General features: G+C 51.5%; 1 protein-coding gene across 15 annotated transcripts in view; it reads left to right on the top strand.

The window, feature by feature from the left end:
* The first annotated feature begins 309 nt into the window (after positions 1 to 309).
* Positions 310 to 14,819, top strand: part of FGFR2 (fibroblast growth factor receptor 2) — a 99,804-nt gene continuing 85,294 nt past the window's right edge. For 11 of the 15 annotated variants that reach the window (XM_004468069.5, XM_004468065.5, XM_004468067.5 and 8 more), the window contains exons 1-2: positions 310 to 652; positions 4,413 to 4,669. In XM_004468069.5, coding sequence (XP_004468126.1) covers positions 4,504 to 4,669 — 166 coding nt within the window. In that variant the 5' untranslated portion in view covers positions 310 to 652; positions 4,413 to 4,503. Of the gene's footprint in view, positions 653 to 1,993; positions 2,205 to 3,024; positions 3,076 to 4,412; positions 4,670 to 14,819 lie in introns of those variants that run through there. The other 4 variants (XM_071215644.1, XM_071215643.1, XM_058298267.2 and 1 more) reach the window with 3 other exon arrangements.

Consider the following 14,819-nt stretch of genomic DNA (forward strand, 5'->3'; position numbering starts at 1 on the left):
CGCCGGGCTGCGGGCGGCGCGGGCGGCCCGGGCGCGCGGCGCTGATTGGCAGAGCGGGCGCCGCCGTCCAGGAAACGGCTCGGGTTTCAGCGGGGGCGTGACCCGCCGGAGGGGGCGGCGGCGGCGGCGGCGGCTGCGGGCGGAGGCGGCCGCCGAGAGGGCCGCGGTGAGCAGAGCCGGGCGGGCGGGCGGCGAGTGCGGAGCGGGCCGGCGGGCGAGGGCGCGAGCGCGGCGGCCGCACAAAGCTCCGGGCGCCGGGGGCTCTGCGGGCGGCGTACCTGGCCCGGCGCGGCGACTGCGTCCCAGGCTGGCGGGGGCCCGGCGCGAGCCCCGGGGACTCGAGGCCGCGGCTCTCCTGCGCCTTCTGACCGCCCGCGAGTGGCGAGCGAAGTTTGGTCGAGGAGACGCCGAGCCCGAGTGCTTTCTTCCTCTCGCTCCCCGAATCCGAGGGCAGCCCGCGGGCGTCATGCCCGCGCTCTTCCGCAGTCTGGGGTGCGCGTGAAGCCCCGGAGCTTTTACGGCGGCGAGGACCCAAGGACGACTTTGTTTTGGGACTTTCCCCTCGGGGATCCCCGAGCTCTTCGCCTACTCCATCCCGATCCCGTCCGGCCGCGGGGACCTCACGGAGCGCGGAGGAGCGTGGCCATTCAAGGTAATCGCCGAGCCGCGCGCCTCGGGGCGCCTCGCCAGCCGGGAAAGTGGGCTCCACGGGCGCCCGGGACGTCGGGTGCTCTGTCCCCCGGGGAAGGCGCGGGAGAACTGCCTTTGTGGAGGCAGTTGCCTGCCCTCCCGCTTCTGCAGCCTAGGTGATGGCGAAGGTGGGTGCGTGCTCACGGCGGGCGTTTGGGAACGTCTTCCTGCACCACCCGCATCCAGAGGCTGACATCTGCCTCTGGCGTTGACATGCCCCCTCCCTGTCAAACTCCCGCCGGCCGCGTCCCGCCCGCCCCGCGCGTTCCTGCGACCCAGAGAGGGCGCGCGGGCGGGTGGCGGGGCTGCCTGGTTGGGGACACAGCCCTGCATCGCACGGGCCAGGAGGGGCATCTTCGGGGTCCCTGGGCCCGACGAGCGCCCGCCCGGTGCCATCCAGGTTCTGGATGAGAGACCGGCAGGGGAGCCGCTGGCGCGGGGCCGCCCACGTCCCCGAGGTGACGGCGCTGCCCGGGCTGGGAGGGGGCATCCCTGGGTTGGGGAGCGGCTCGGGTTCCTTGATCTCGCTACGGGACCCCCCGCCGCCCGCCGCCGCCGTCGGCGCTGGAGCCCCGGGGCGGCAGCGAGGGCTCGGAGAGAGCGCAGCGCCTGGGGCTAGGGGGCGGACTGGACCGACTTTTCCTCGTTCGCCTGCCTGCTCTGCGCGGCTCGGGGATGTCGAAAGCGCAGGCGAGTGCTAACTTGCGCGCTCATTCTTTGGGCGACGGGGCCGCGCCGGGGAATCCAGCCGCGGGCCCTGCGAGGCGCCGGCCGGGACCTGCGCGGCCTGAGCGCGGCGCGCGGACGGGCACCCTGCGCAGAAGGGTCCGGTCGCTGGCTCACGAGCCTGCACCGCACCCCTCGCAGTCGGCTCCCTGGCATACTCTTCCTTCCTCTCGCCCGATTCAATAGATCCTACCCTTAAAGCCAAACCTGCTTTCCAACTCGGGCACTCTTTCTGGGTTTGGTGTGAGACGCTATCGACATTTAAAACCGCATTGTCCCCTCTGGTCCCGAATCCCAGTAAATCTTCCCGGGGCCTGGACTTATTTTCATCTGAAAGGCCTGTTTGGTTTGAATAGAAAAGCAATCAGGAGCCCCTCTCCCTCTCTCTGGAATGTCAATTAAAATGCAGATTTCTCTGAGCCCTATAGCGGCCGAGAAGGGGGAGAAAAATCTGGATTGTCTGGGGCGCACAAATGAAAGAAACGCTGCCCTGAAACCAGTTCTCATTGGCCTGCAGGGAGGAGATTGTCAGCCTGTATCAGCCTGTGTAGTTTAGTTGTCGAGATTTCAGTGTGTTGAGGAATTCCCTCCTCTCCCCGCACAGATGTGACACCTTAACCGCCGCCCTCCTCGGCTCCACTCTGGGGAGAAGGGAGAGCAGAGTTGAGGCTTGGCTAGGGAGAGGTCTGTGGCTGGAGGAGCCCAGCGTCCCCGACCTTGCCGGGCAGTGCTCACTCTCTGGGTGGGACGTCTCCCTGCGAACCAAGCGCCCAAGTTGCTCAGCATGGGTGAGCCAGCGGCCCTGAGGTGGAGGCCCACAGAAGGCGGGGCACCGGCGTTGGCCTTCCTCCTTGGGAGGGTGGGGGGCTTGGGATTGTGGAAAGTTGAATGGGAGCGCAGGCCTGGCTTGGGACCACTCCCCAGCTTCTCCCTGCAGTCAGGTTTTCCAGTCTTTGGGGGCGGGCTTGTGCTGAGGTGCAGATGGACCCCGGGGAGCGGGTGGCGGAGAGGACCCATCCATCAGAGGGAGGGTGACACCTCCTCCTGCGCAGGCTGAGAAGAGAGTTCCCTTTCAAGGGGAAAAATAAACACGCCGGGGCTTTCACTGGGGCTTAGACTCCAGGAAGGATTACGGTATTGTAGGCAGGAAGCGGGGCCTGCGGTGGCCAGGGCATGCTGGGCCTGTGTTCCCAACACTGGCCTCGGGACCTAATTATCCCACCTCGGAGGTCGCGCCATATTCCTGTCCACTCCGGTGAGGGACTGCGCGGTGCCACCGCCTTGGGCTCAGCCTCCTTGAGATTTGGGGAGGGGGCTGCTCTGGGGGCCTGGGCCTGGAAATGCTGCAATTCAGATTTCTGGTGGAAGCTAGTGGGGTGCAGAAGCAGCGTTTGGAGCTTCTACCCAGGGCACTGTCCACTTTTTCCCACCTAGGACTAAGGAGGCTCTTTGGGGAAGGAGAGGTGAGTGGGTGGGTTGGAGTGAAACCTGTTAGGAGTGAAGGCTGTAAATAAAAGTTCTGTTCGGGGCAGAAAATTCTCCTGCGTTCTGCAGTTGCTGAGTAAATCAATGAGAATGTTTATGCACTTGCCTCCCACATGGATGCAGAACTTGACGTGGAATTATCTTCTGAGAGGCTCGAAGAGGAAAGAAAAGTGGGTGGGTTTTCTTCTGACTTTTCAATGCTCTGAAAACTCGGGCTGTGCACACGCTTCTCCTGCTTGTGCTGTGACTCACAGTTCACGCATTCTTTCTTTGAGGCAGAGGTTTTACCCCCACCCCCGTGGGAATGATGTGGCATCCCCTTTGTCCTCACCCATTTTTAATCCTCAGTGAAGAGACGAAGGAGCAGTGTCTGCTGTAGCTTTGGGAAATGGTTAGGCAGTGATGAAATTCTCTGTGAGATCTCAAAGCACCATGCAACGTGGGGCAAGGCAATTCAATGGTACAATTCGTAATTGAGGCTATTGAACGAATTGAAAGTTCTCTGGGATGTTTTAGGCTTGCTTTGAAATTTCTCTTTGCTCTTTTAAAAAACTGGGTCAAATGGGTGAACCGAATAGTAAAGTTGAGCGCCCCCTTGTAACTGAAATGTTAGCCGGTAGTTAGCACATTGTAAGATACTGGCCCAATCACACCCCGTGCCAGTAATTTGCGTATCATCACCATCATCATCATCATTATTAAGCTTTCCCATTATTCATCTGGAAACAAGAGTTTGCATCTGCTCCATTTCTTAACCCTTTCCTAGACCTGGGCTGCCACTGACCCCGGGGAGAGGAGTCACACCTCAAATCCCACTCAAGATCGACCCTTTGAGTGCGTGGCAGTTCCCTTCGTTCTTCCTAAGTAGCTGTTTGGTGAGAGATTGAAATACATTTGTGCGTTGGAAAATGAATCCAGACGAGCGTAAACTGGTGGGAAATGGGGTGCAGCCTTCCTGGGATGGTTTTCCTTTGGCTTCTGAGCGCTTCTGGGAGGAGGGGGCAGACCTGTCAGCTGCGGCCCCGCAGAACCCGGCTCTGTAAGCAGATGCCTCCCCCCGGCCCCCACCTGGCTCGCTAAAGCCTGGTTGGACTAAGAGAAGTTCACGAGGCCGCTTCTGCCAACCCCAGCGTTTTTCACTTGCTTTTGTAGTTGCCCTTGAAACGGAGGTCATGTTGCCTCTGCGTTTTTAGGGCCGTGGAGGTGATTGTGGACAGCTAAGGAGAGCGCACCCGGCCTAGTCGAAGTGGCCACGTGCATCTGTCCATGTCCTCTTTTATCTGTGACGTTTCTGAAAGGGAGGCTTTTTAAAAAACCGGCTTAACACATTTTGTCAGTGGGGCTGGTGGCAACACTGGGGAACCTGAAGCGAGGATGGAAGGCATGTGCAGATAATGAGAAAGGACTCTGTTTTCCCCTTATTTGAGAGGCTGAAAAACTGATCCCCCTTGAGTTGACGTGAACTGGCTCTGGGGATGATTTCACTGACTCGCCGAATCTCTTTCCCCTAGTGGCCGCAGCAGCGACGTGGTTCCTGAGCCCACGGCAGGCTGAAGGCTCTGCCGGCGGTCCGCGCTCGTGGAGGAAGTGTGCAGTGTGCAGATGGGACTAACGTCCACATGGAGACATGGAAGAGGATCGGGGCTTGGCACCGTAACCATGGTCAGCTGGGGTCGCTTCGTCTGCCTGGTCGCGGTCACCATGGCAACTGTGTCCCTGGCCCGGCCCTCCTTCAATTTAGTTGAGGATACCACCTTCGAGCCAGAAGGTCAGTTATTTAATTTCACTCTCAGGGAACCAAGTTTGTTTGGGGATTTGTCTGTGAAAGTGGCACTCAGGTCCTAAGGCCTGCTGTAGCATTAGCTGCCCTTGCGTTGTAAATGAGTCGAATAAGAGCGTTGGGGAGTGGCCCCTTCACCGCCCCCATCCCCACCCCCCAAGTCATAGATTGCCAGGGAAGGCGCCTTGCTGCCACAGGGCAGGCCCAGTGGTGGGGTTTGGTGGCTTCTTGGTGTGTGCGTTTCTCTGCGCTGGGGAGGGAGGCAGCCAGCGGCTCACCTTTATCCAGTGCCCAGGAAAGCTGTGCCGAGGGGACTTGTCTGGAGACGAATGCCATCTCTAGCTTCCTGCAGCAGCATGCCTGCGGCGGGGAGACCCTTCCTTACAACGGAAAGACTGGCTCTTTTCTGACGGAAGAGGAACTGTTAAAGAAAATTGCCAACCTCGGAAATGCTGACATTTTGGTTTCATTGTCTAAAGAGAGAAAGAAGCTTCTGAAGTTCAGCAGGGGATGCTTGATATTACGTTAGATTTTTTTTCCTTAGCCATTATCAATCCTAATACTTAAGCAATGGGTCGCAGAGCCTGCAGAGTCTCTTGGGTAAAGTAGAAAGTCAAGGTCCCAGGGTATCTCCCATGTCTACTCCAACTCTCAGATCTAACAGGGCATGTGCTGATCTTCTAGTTTTGGAAATGTCATTTGAAAGCATGAGGCCAGTTGTGCGACCCAAATGAGATTGAATTATTCAGCTGGGCAGACTGGGGAGCTCCCTTCCAGGTCCTTCTGAGACAACATTAGCCAAGTCTCTGCTCGGTGCGGCACTGAAGTCTGTCATCAGGTGGGAATATTGGTAGCGGAGTTATTTTCGAGTGGTAATCCGAGAATAAAACGGCAGATCCCAGCACTCATCGCTGCTTAATGAACCTGTGTGCTGAGAGCCCACCTGGTGCCTGCTGAGCTTTGGGCGCCCGACGCCGTCCTGAGTGGTCTGGAGTCACTCGGCTCTTGAGGGAAGGCACCCGTGCAGGGGTGAAGGAGCAGCCAGCTGGCCCAGGAGGGGAGGCTGGGAAAGGACAGCCAGGACAACGTGGTGAGGATGCTGAGAGCTCTGAGAGAGGTGGGCTCCCCCCGGAGACCCCTATGCATGAGACAGCAAAGGCTGGGGCAGATCTTTCTGGATGGAGACACTCATTCATCACCCAAAGCGAATGTGTGAGCGAGATCGGTGCATTTTTTATTACACAGAGGTGAAGAGGCTTTATAATTAACAGGTGTGGAGATGTGGCCGAGGCTTCCACGGCCCAGGGAGGGAGTCTGGTGGGAGCTGGAGGCTCGAGCTGCAGACTGACCATGAAGCCTCCTGGAGACCTGGGCTGTGGCCGGGATGAGGGTAACTGGCCAAGGGGATGGATTTTTAAAGGGCTTAATGTGAGGGAGAAGGTTCCTGGTTTCTGAAAGTCATGCCTGTACTTCTTTAATTTTGCCAATAATTAAAATGGATGTTTCCCTAATTGCTGGCTTCCCCCCCGAGTGCCGGGCTCAGCATGAACGGCGGAAGCTGTGCTGGGATTTCTTATGCTGTGGACTTCAGGGGCAGCCCAGGGTAGGGGGAAAGACTGTCGTTTTTCATTAGAATTTTCGGGCAGCATCGTTGTGGGTTTATTTCAACCTAAAGTGTAAAATGGCCCTGGAGGATTTCTTTTACCGTATTTAATTATTGAAGAAAGTTTCAAATGCATGTGTACATGTGGGAGGGGAGCAGGGAGGCAGCGAGAGGCCGAGCAGTGGGAAGGGGCGAAGGCCTCACATGCTGCTTCGTGTGAAAACTTGCATCCAGCCACCGGAGCTTTGTCAAAAGCAGGTCTTCCTAACTTGGGGTCTGTGGATGTGCTTGAGGAGGGGACCCCCATGAAATCCCTACAATTATAGGTAATAATTTTGCAAATGTCCTTTTGTATATTTTTCGGGGTCCATAATTTCTAGGAGATTTGCATCTCCTAAGTAAAACCAAAGTTTGGAGGAAGGAAAAAAAAAAACCTGCAAGGAGGAGTTTTGAAAAAGCCTGAGCTCTGGCCCTCAGTTTCCCTTTCTGTTATCTGAGGGTTGGGTAATGAGCTTGTAGGGTCTCTTCCAGCTTTTGCATTAAATGACTATGAATACCCTCAGAAGCTTCCAGCTGCCCACCTCAGAGAGTCTAGAGTGGGTACCCAAGAGCCATCAGCACGGCTTGGCATCTAATAAGCACCCAATACGTAGTATTATCATCACTGAGCCAAGTGAGCTGGAACTTTGGGCCTTACCAGTCCCGTGGGCTGGCCATGTCAGTTGCCACAAGGTCAAGAAACGTCTCAGCTTCTGGGGATAGTTGAGAGGGAAATTGCTCTCTGACCTAAGAGGCCTTGGGGTTTCCAGGCAGCTGTGCTTCTTCCTGGGGGGTCCTTGAATGTTAGTCCAATACTGGCAACTGATTGGAGCCCTGAGACATGTTCTTCCAGCCTGGGGGCTCTGCTCTGGTAGGAGGCTGTTGGGAAGGCAGTGTCATTGCAGATGAGAAAGGAGTTTTTCCCGCTGGAAGCTGACTGACTAGGGCAGCTCGGGCTTGGCCTGGGCCCTGTGACTGTGTTCCACGCTTAGTGTAACTGCAGCTTCGGTTTAATAGCATGCTCAACCTTGTCCTTCTATTGCTCAAGGCCTCGTCTTGGAAGACTTTGTGATTTGCTCATTTGGAAGCTCAGTTTAAATAATGCCCATCGGGCGGGACCAGAGAGGGAAATGTAGCTGAGGAAGAAGAGAAATTCCAGGAACGGCCCTGGTCCTTCCTGCTAGAGGACCTTTCTCTCCTGACCCTTCCAGGGAACCTTGTGTTCGGGCGTCTTGTCTTGTACGCTGTCGTATCGTGTTGTTTGTCTTCTGGACACCTTTTCTGAAGTGGTAACACAGCGGGGTTGAGTCTACTCAGCAGACTTAGGAAGAAAACAAAGTGGTAATGATTGGCCTCTAGAAAGGACATTTTGTGAATATTCTAGATTAAAAATAAGTATTTTCAATTATTCATTGTTTTAGAGAACCAGGTGAAGGGTGTAAATGCAGTTATGGACTCCAAAAAGGGCAATGCTCCATCCCTCGTTCTGTTGATTAATATTCAAATTACTTAAAATAGAGTCAAGCTTGTTTGGGGGTGGGGCAGGGAGGAAAGCAACTCTCACTTTCAGGTTCTTGTCACCTACTCTGGTTAATTAAGTAATTGTTGACATTAACAACATCTTTGTTTACACCATCCCAGTAGGAGCTAAAATAAAAGGGCTTTTCCAGCCCCAAACCCTTAATTACTTTCCCACTCTCCACAATGTGTGATTCTGAAAAGCAACAACCTGGGTTAAAAAATAACTTTGCCTTTTTTTTTTTTTTTTCAAACTTACGGGGGGGCGGGGGGGGGGGGGGGGGAAGAATTCTTTTGGCAACCTTTTGAGAGGTTATGCTGTTCTGGACCAGCAGGAGTTGGAACCAAGTGAAACAGCAGATGAGAAGAGAGGAGATGAGCCTGGGGTTTGCATGGAGACCTCAAGTCAGATTTTTCCATGATGGTTTAGTCCTTTGTTAGAAGTATTGGAAAGGCCATAATATCAACCATACGCATTTAATTGCAAGTTAAAAGAAAAGAAAAAAGGATATATCCGCATACCAAGAGTGAATGATTTAAAATAATCTTCTGTTTTGTATTATCTGCATCTTTGTTCCTCAATATGAGTGTTAATATTTAAGAGTTGACTGTAACTTGATAGTTAACTTAGGAACAAGGACTTATTCTTGGTCAATTAAACCAAATGCAGGCTTATGCAGTTAAATACACAATGAAGTACACATTCTTCATTAGTAGATAGAGTATTTCACAATTCATAGACAAAGAGCTGTGTTTAATATTACTTCTAAGAGCAAAAATCTGGCAAGCCCAGAGAGTTGGCATTTGTGTAATTTCTATACAGCCCCCTCTCATCCGAATCGGAATTTTGTCTGTTTATTTGAACCGGTTAAAACACTGAGCACCTACTATGCAAAAAATCCCCTACTAGATGGTAATGGAAGACTTGTTCCTTTCAAGTCTTTCCAACTCAGTTGAGGGTGAGAATTCAAACAACCAGAGCAATCCAATATGAGATGTTTCCAGTATCAGGCTTAGTGAATAATTACACGGTCATGAAATAACTGGGGTAGTGTTTAAACAGGACAAGTTTTGTTTAATGTTCACATTCTCAATAAAATGTCTCCAGTAGCCCTTCAGCTTGCAGACTGTTATTTGTTTGGGTGTTGACTTAGCAAGGGTAATTGTTGAAGCTACCAACCCCCTTTAATCAGAGTCTAGATTAATTTTATTTCCATATAAGCTGTCTGACTTCATTCTTTAAAGGAAAATGTAGGAAATAGATTTTGGGGTGCCAGATAAGAAATTCAGCTGGTATATTATTTTCTACTGCCATTATTTGTTTCTTTACTGGATGACCTTCCTTGGTAGTCAACTCAGAAATTATCTATTTTTTGAATGTTTTTCAGGCTGTCTCCAAAATTATCTGATCCAGTGGATTTTATGTGATTGTGCAAAAATTCAAATGTCTGGTTTTTTTTCTTCCTTCTTCTTCCCTTTAGCCTTAGGTTCTGTTTATCCTTTTGCTGTATCCCATGGGAGATTTAGAGATGACCATGCTTTTTTAGCTTTCCTGCCATTTTGAAATGCTTGAGGTTGCTTAACCATGCCACATCCTGGCAGCCACCTTCTCCTGGACTTGCCTTTTTAGTATAGTTTCTTTTAACGGATAGTCATGTGGCTTGCGGCTGCATGTAGCTGAATATATTATATAAGGGGCTGAAAGATTGGCCTTAGCTGAGAAGGTGGGTTTCTGAGCAATTGCACTTCAAACCATCTTGTCTGAGATGACTTGGTGGAAGAGGAACAAGCCTCTCAGCATTCGGAATTGGCTTGTTAGGGACTCCTGAATCTGAGATATGTGTGTATGTGTGTGTGTTAAAGTCATGTATAACTTGGGTTCCATTTTGGGGGAAATGTTTATCTTTGTGGGATCTGGCAGCCTTTAGGTCTTCACTGACGACCACTCTTCCTGCTTACCCAGGGAGACCTGGAGGGATGCCCCAGCCAGGGAACCCTACTGGCCTTCGTGCATTAGGGAATCTGAAGAGATAAGGAAGGGGACTGAATTCTTTAAAGTCTTTAAAGTCCTTTAAAGTCTGCACACATCACTGTGATGGACCTTCATGTCTTGGAGATGTCTGTTTCTTAAATGAACAAAGATCACTCTTTTTAAATGTTTCTCTTCCTTGCTGTGATCCATTGCGATCCCTTTGTAGGGCATGATGGAAAATCCAAATTCCTCTCTAACTAACGGATGGTAAATTCCAAAAGCCATTGCTGATTGGAGAACACATATGTAGAATTTCAGGTTAGGGTGATGTATTTTTTGAGTTGGTTAAAAAGCAGCTGTAAGAAAAATGCTTATAGATTCAGGAATGAGGTGAAGGGGCATAATTATTTATATGATTTATGTGGTATCTTTCCTTCAAAGAACTTAATTCTGAGCTCTAACATTAGTAAACCAAATAGTTATGATTATTTTCTAATATTACTATCTATGATCTCCTTTTACATATTTGTAGTGTTTTAAAAGTATCCATTGAAGAGGTAAACTCTGTGTGTGTGGGTGGTTGGGGGAGAGATTATAAAATGAATCTCAAAGCTTTGCAGTGGGCAAACTTAGGGTTTAAACTTTGAATGCCCCAAGCTTCACCTTGGATGTTGAAGGAGTGCGACCACCTTGGATGTTGAAGGAGTGCGACCACCTTGGATGTTGAAGGAGTGCGACCGCCTCGGATCCCCACCAAAGCATGCTTAGCTGACCTTAGTTGGTTACACAAATGAATATATAACCTAGATGTTATAAATGTTGCAAATTTAAAATCATGGAAATCTTGAAAAGATCAAGAACCTAAATTCTATATCTGACATTTTTTCCTATTAAAAAAAGTCATTTTGAGTACCATAGGATGTGCCTTTTGGAGACATAGACTCAGAAGGAGCATGGACTTTGGAGTTAGGCAAGATACCCTTGAAGCTCTCCAGTATCTACTGGTGCCGTGACCTTGGGAAAGTTAGTTAACCTCTTTGAGCCTCCCTTTCCTAATCTAAAATGGGACTGATAATGTCTTTCTGGGAGGGCGATTGCAAAGATTAAAAGCAAATGAGATGTAAAGCCCTATTGCAGTTCTTGGCATATGGTAGGTGCTCATTAAACACTAGTTTCCTCCTTACCCTATGCCACCTCCTTGTCAAAACAAAAACCTGATAGAGAATTTAAAAACCAGTTGATGGAACAATAGAATGTTTACCGTGCAATATACAATGATACATTTTCTGAGAAGAGGCATTAACATTAATTAAAATACAAAGTGAGCCTTGAGTTCTCTATTTGTGCTACACTTTTTTTATTATCTTGGGCTTTTGCAAGTCCCATGGACTTTAGAAATGTGATCATCTCACTACTAGCAGTCCAAATGGATTGGGGTTGACCTTTTTTCCCCATTGAAAGAAGTAGTTGCAAGCTATGCAGTAACAGCTGGACGCGTACTTCATGAGAAGCAATATATTTTGGCGGGTAAAGAGTTTTCGGTTTGGGGCTTCCCAAGGGTTGTCATTAGGTCTTGTGAAGAATGACGGGGAGGAGAAAAAAAGGGTCTGGGATGGGAGGGTGGGTGTAGCTAGCTCTACTCTCCTGGGCTGGGGACAGGAGCTCCCTAGCCTGGTAGGCCCTCACTGCAGCCTGCCTGTAGTGATTTCCCCGGGTGTTCCTCAGGTGCACAGGTAGCTGGGCTTCCAGCTTGCTGGGAAGGGAGGGAGCCCACGGAAGTGGTTAGGGGACCCACAGGCCTGAGGGGCCAGGGGCTGAGCAATCAGGTGTGGGTTAAACTTCCGTGGTGGTTATGTGATGACGTAATTGCAGGTGGGGGTGGAGGGAGGGGACGTGGGGGTGGAGGGAGGGGACGTGGGGGTGGAGGGAGGGGACGGAAGGAGGTGATTTCTCTTCCCATTTTCTGGGCGAGATAACTGAGATTCTTGGAGATGAAGTAATTCCTCCAAGACCCCACAGTGAGTGAGCTTGGATCAGACCTTTGAGTGAGTTTATTGGTGCGAGACAGGTTTCCCAGCTGCATCCTTCTCTTTCCAGAGCGGGAGGATATTTTTGTGGAATACTCTGGTGGGTCTCTCATTCTTTCTGAAATCAGTCATTTGACCATGAAAACTGGTAAGGGAACTGCCAATTTATTCTCTTCGTCCCCACCTGTCCACACCATTTGAAGCAAATCTCGGGCACTAGCCTCATTCCAGGACTTTACCACCTTGTGGTTCTTCTGGAATGGCCCCGGGTGCTGTGGAGCTTATTGCAAGAAGCCACCCCTGTCTCTGCCCAGGGACACTGGAGGGAGACTGCTCTCAGGCCCGGGCTGGATCCCAGGACGTCAGCTGAAAATAAGAAGAGCTGGCCTGGTATTCAAGGGTCTCTCCAGGCACAATTCCTTCTCCCATTTGCCACCTCAGCAGAGCAGGCACTCCCTAATTTTTCCTTTTCCTAAATGCCTTTGGCAGTTTGCCCTGGGTCTGACTGAACATTAGCTTTTTTGATCCTCACTTTGCTATTATGTCAAATTTTTCTTCTCAGCAGTTCTGATTTGTGATTGGGTGGGGACTCCAGGACCACCTGTGCAGACCCTTTTACCTGGTACTCGTGCAGCCTGTGGTCATTGAAATGACAGACTCCAAGGCCTGCCTGGTCCTTTGCCCTGTCCCTTCCCTGCAGAGAATAGGAGCAGGGAATAGGGAAGGGGAAAACATTCCAGGAAGGAGAAGACAGAAGTAGTGACACCTACTCTTTCTCCAGCCTTGGCCTGGAAGGGTGTTCTGAGGGGATTAACGAGGTAGGGGTGGGATGAAGCCTTCCCTCCCCCCTTTTTAAAGCAGTACCAGGGATCGAACCCAGGACCTTGTACATGGGAAACAGGTGCTCAACTAATGAACTACATCCCTTTTTTTTTTTTTTTTAAAGATTTGTTTCAGTTACTTATTTCTCCTCACCCCACCCCCACCCCCCTGCCCCGGTTGTTTTCCACTTGCTGTGTCTGTTCGTCTTCCTTGTTTCTTTTTAGGAGGCACTGGGAGCTGAAGCTGGGACCTCTGATATGGGAGGGAGGCACCCAATTGCTTGAGCCACCTCCACTCCTTGCTCTGCTGTGCCCCTCATTGCTTTTCCTCCCCACGTCTTGTCATACCAGCTCGCCGCGCCAGCCTGTCATGCCAGCTCGTTGTCTTCTCTAGGAGGCACTGGGAACCTCCACTCCCCGCTTTGTTGTGTCTCTCGTGATGTTCCCTCTTCTGGTGTCTCTTGTTGTGTCAGCTTGCCCCCCTGTCTGTCGCGTCGGCCTGCTATCTTCTTTAGGAGGCCCTGGGATCTGAACCAGCGACCTTCCAGTGGTGGGTGGGAGCCCAGTTGCCTGAGCCACATCCCCTTCCCCCAAATCCTAATTTTAAAGCAAGCGAAGTTCAGTTTGGTAGTTTAAAAAAATAATAAGTGGAGTTGATTGGCTCCAGCTAGCTTGGAAGTGAATCAGGGCTCATTCAGTCAGCTGAACAACGCCCTGGTCACTTGCACAGTGGATGCAAAAGCCCTCAGGGGTACAGGTATAAAAGTGAGGGTTCAGTATTGCAGGGAAGCTGTAGACCCTTAACTGGAAGAGAGATACCACAACTTTCCATCAACTGCAATTCTGGTGGCAATAAAATCTTTCAGAGCTTATCAGAGACAACCTCGTTTGGATAGACCCACCTTTCAGATTGAGGGGTAATTGCTGTGACTTCTTCGAGTTTGTTAATTTATTGCCCGGATAATTTTTTGAGACTCTGCTATAAAATAGCCAGATTCTGTGGGAATAGAATGATAAGCAAAAACCAGTTTCAAGTTCTGTTGAATGGGGGAAACAGGCATTTGTCAAATAATCACAAAAATGAGTGGGCTTTTTCTCATCCAAGGTAAAGAAACTATGAAGTAAAAAAGGATGGCATGTCTCAAAGGAATTTGGGCAACCTAGAGGAGGCCAGGGTGGCTGGAGGGCAGCGATGGACTGGGGGGGCAGGCTAGGGTCAGGCCAAGCCTCGGGGGGACGGCATGTGTGCCACGGATAGGTCTTCTGGGGAGTCAGTTTTGCAGCTCCCTTCTGGAGGAGGTGGGCATCCATTCTGATTCTTCAGTGCCACCTGCTCTGGCCCTAGTCAGGATAGGCCAGACTTGTCTGCTAGGCTAGCTGGTTACCGGGTGGGGCCCAGGTATGCGTCCCGGCCTCTCTGCTGTGGCTGGCAGGTTTCAGCTGTTGATGGAGTTGGAGCAGAAGCCGCTGAGTGGACAGGCGGAGTCCACTGCTCAGAGGCTACCCCACCTCTGTTCCTAAGCCGTGTCTGCCCATAAAGGGATGGCAAGTTCTGAGGCTGGTGAAGGGCATCCCCGCAGCTCCCAGTCCGCACTTGAGCCAGGCATTTCAGTCCGCTCCTTAACCATCTCTTTTCTGGAACTGCCTCCAACTCGCAGTTTCTTGCCAGGCCATCCTGTAAGCCAGGAGATGGCCAGAGGGACAGGCATTCTGTTCAGCTCCCTGGCCCGCCTGGGGACCCGGAGATTCAGTAAGACCTCCTCCTTCTCCCTCGAGGGTACACAGTCCTGTCTTCAAAAGGGACATGTAGGCACTTTCTGCAGGAAGCATAGGTGGTCCCGGCTCAGCCATCCAGGGTTCACACGCTTCCGAGGGCTTGGAAAGGAACTCAGCAGAGAGGTAGGGACTCCTCCAAGTTTGTTTGTTTTCGTTTTACCTCCATGCAAATATGCGGCTTAGAGCAGGCGAGAAAGGTTAACCGTGGTGGCTCCGGATCTTAATTTGGAATTTCCTGCATGCATGTGGGTTTCAGTCCTCAGGCACAGGATGCCTGCCGGAGGGTGGATTTTTCTTTTCTCTGCACAGCGCGGGAGGAAAGCGATCTCCCCGGCTCAGGCCTGCCTCCCTGGTGTCCTGCCGTGCCAAACCAGCTGGGCAT

Source organism: Dasypus novemcinctus, chromosome 6, assembly GCF_030445035.2.
Source record: "Dasypus novemcinctus isolate mDasNov1 chromosome 6, mDasNov1.1.hap2, whole genome shotgun sequence".
In the NCBI taxonomy this organism is placed as follows: domain Eukaryota; kingdom Metazoa; phylum Chordata; class Mammalia; order Cingulata; family Dasypodidae; genus Dasypus; species Dasypus novemcinctus.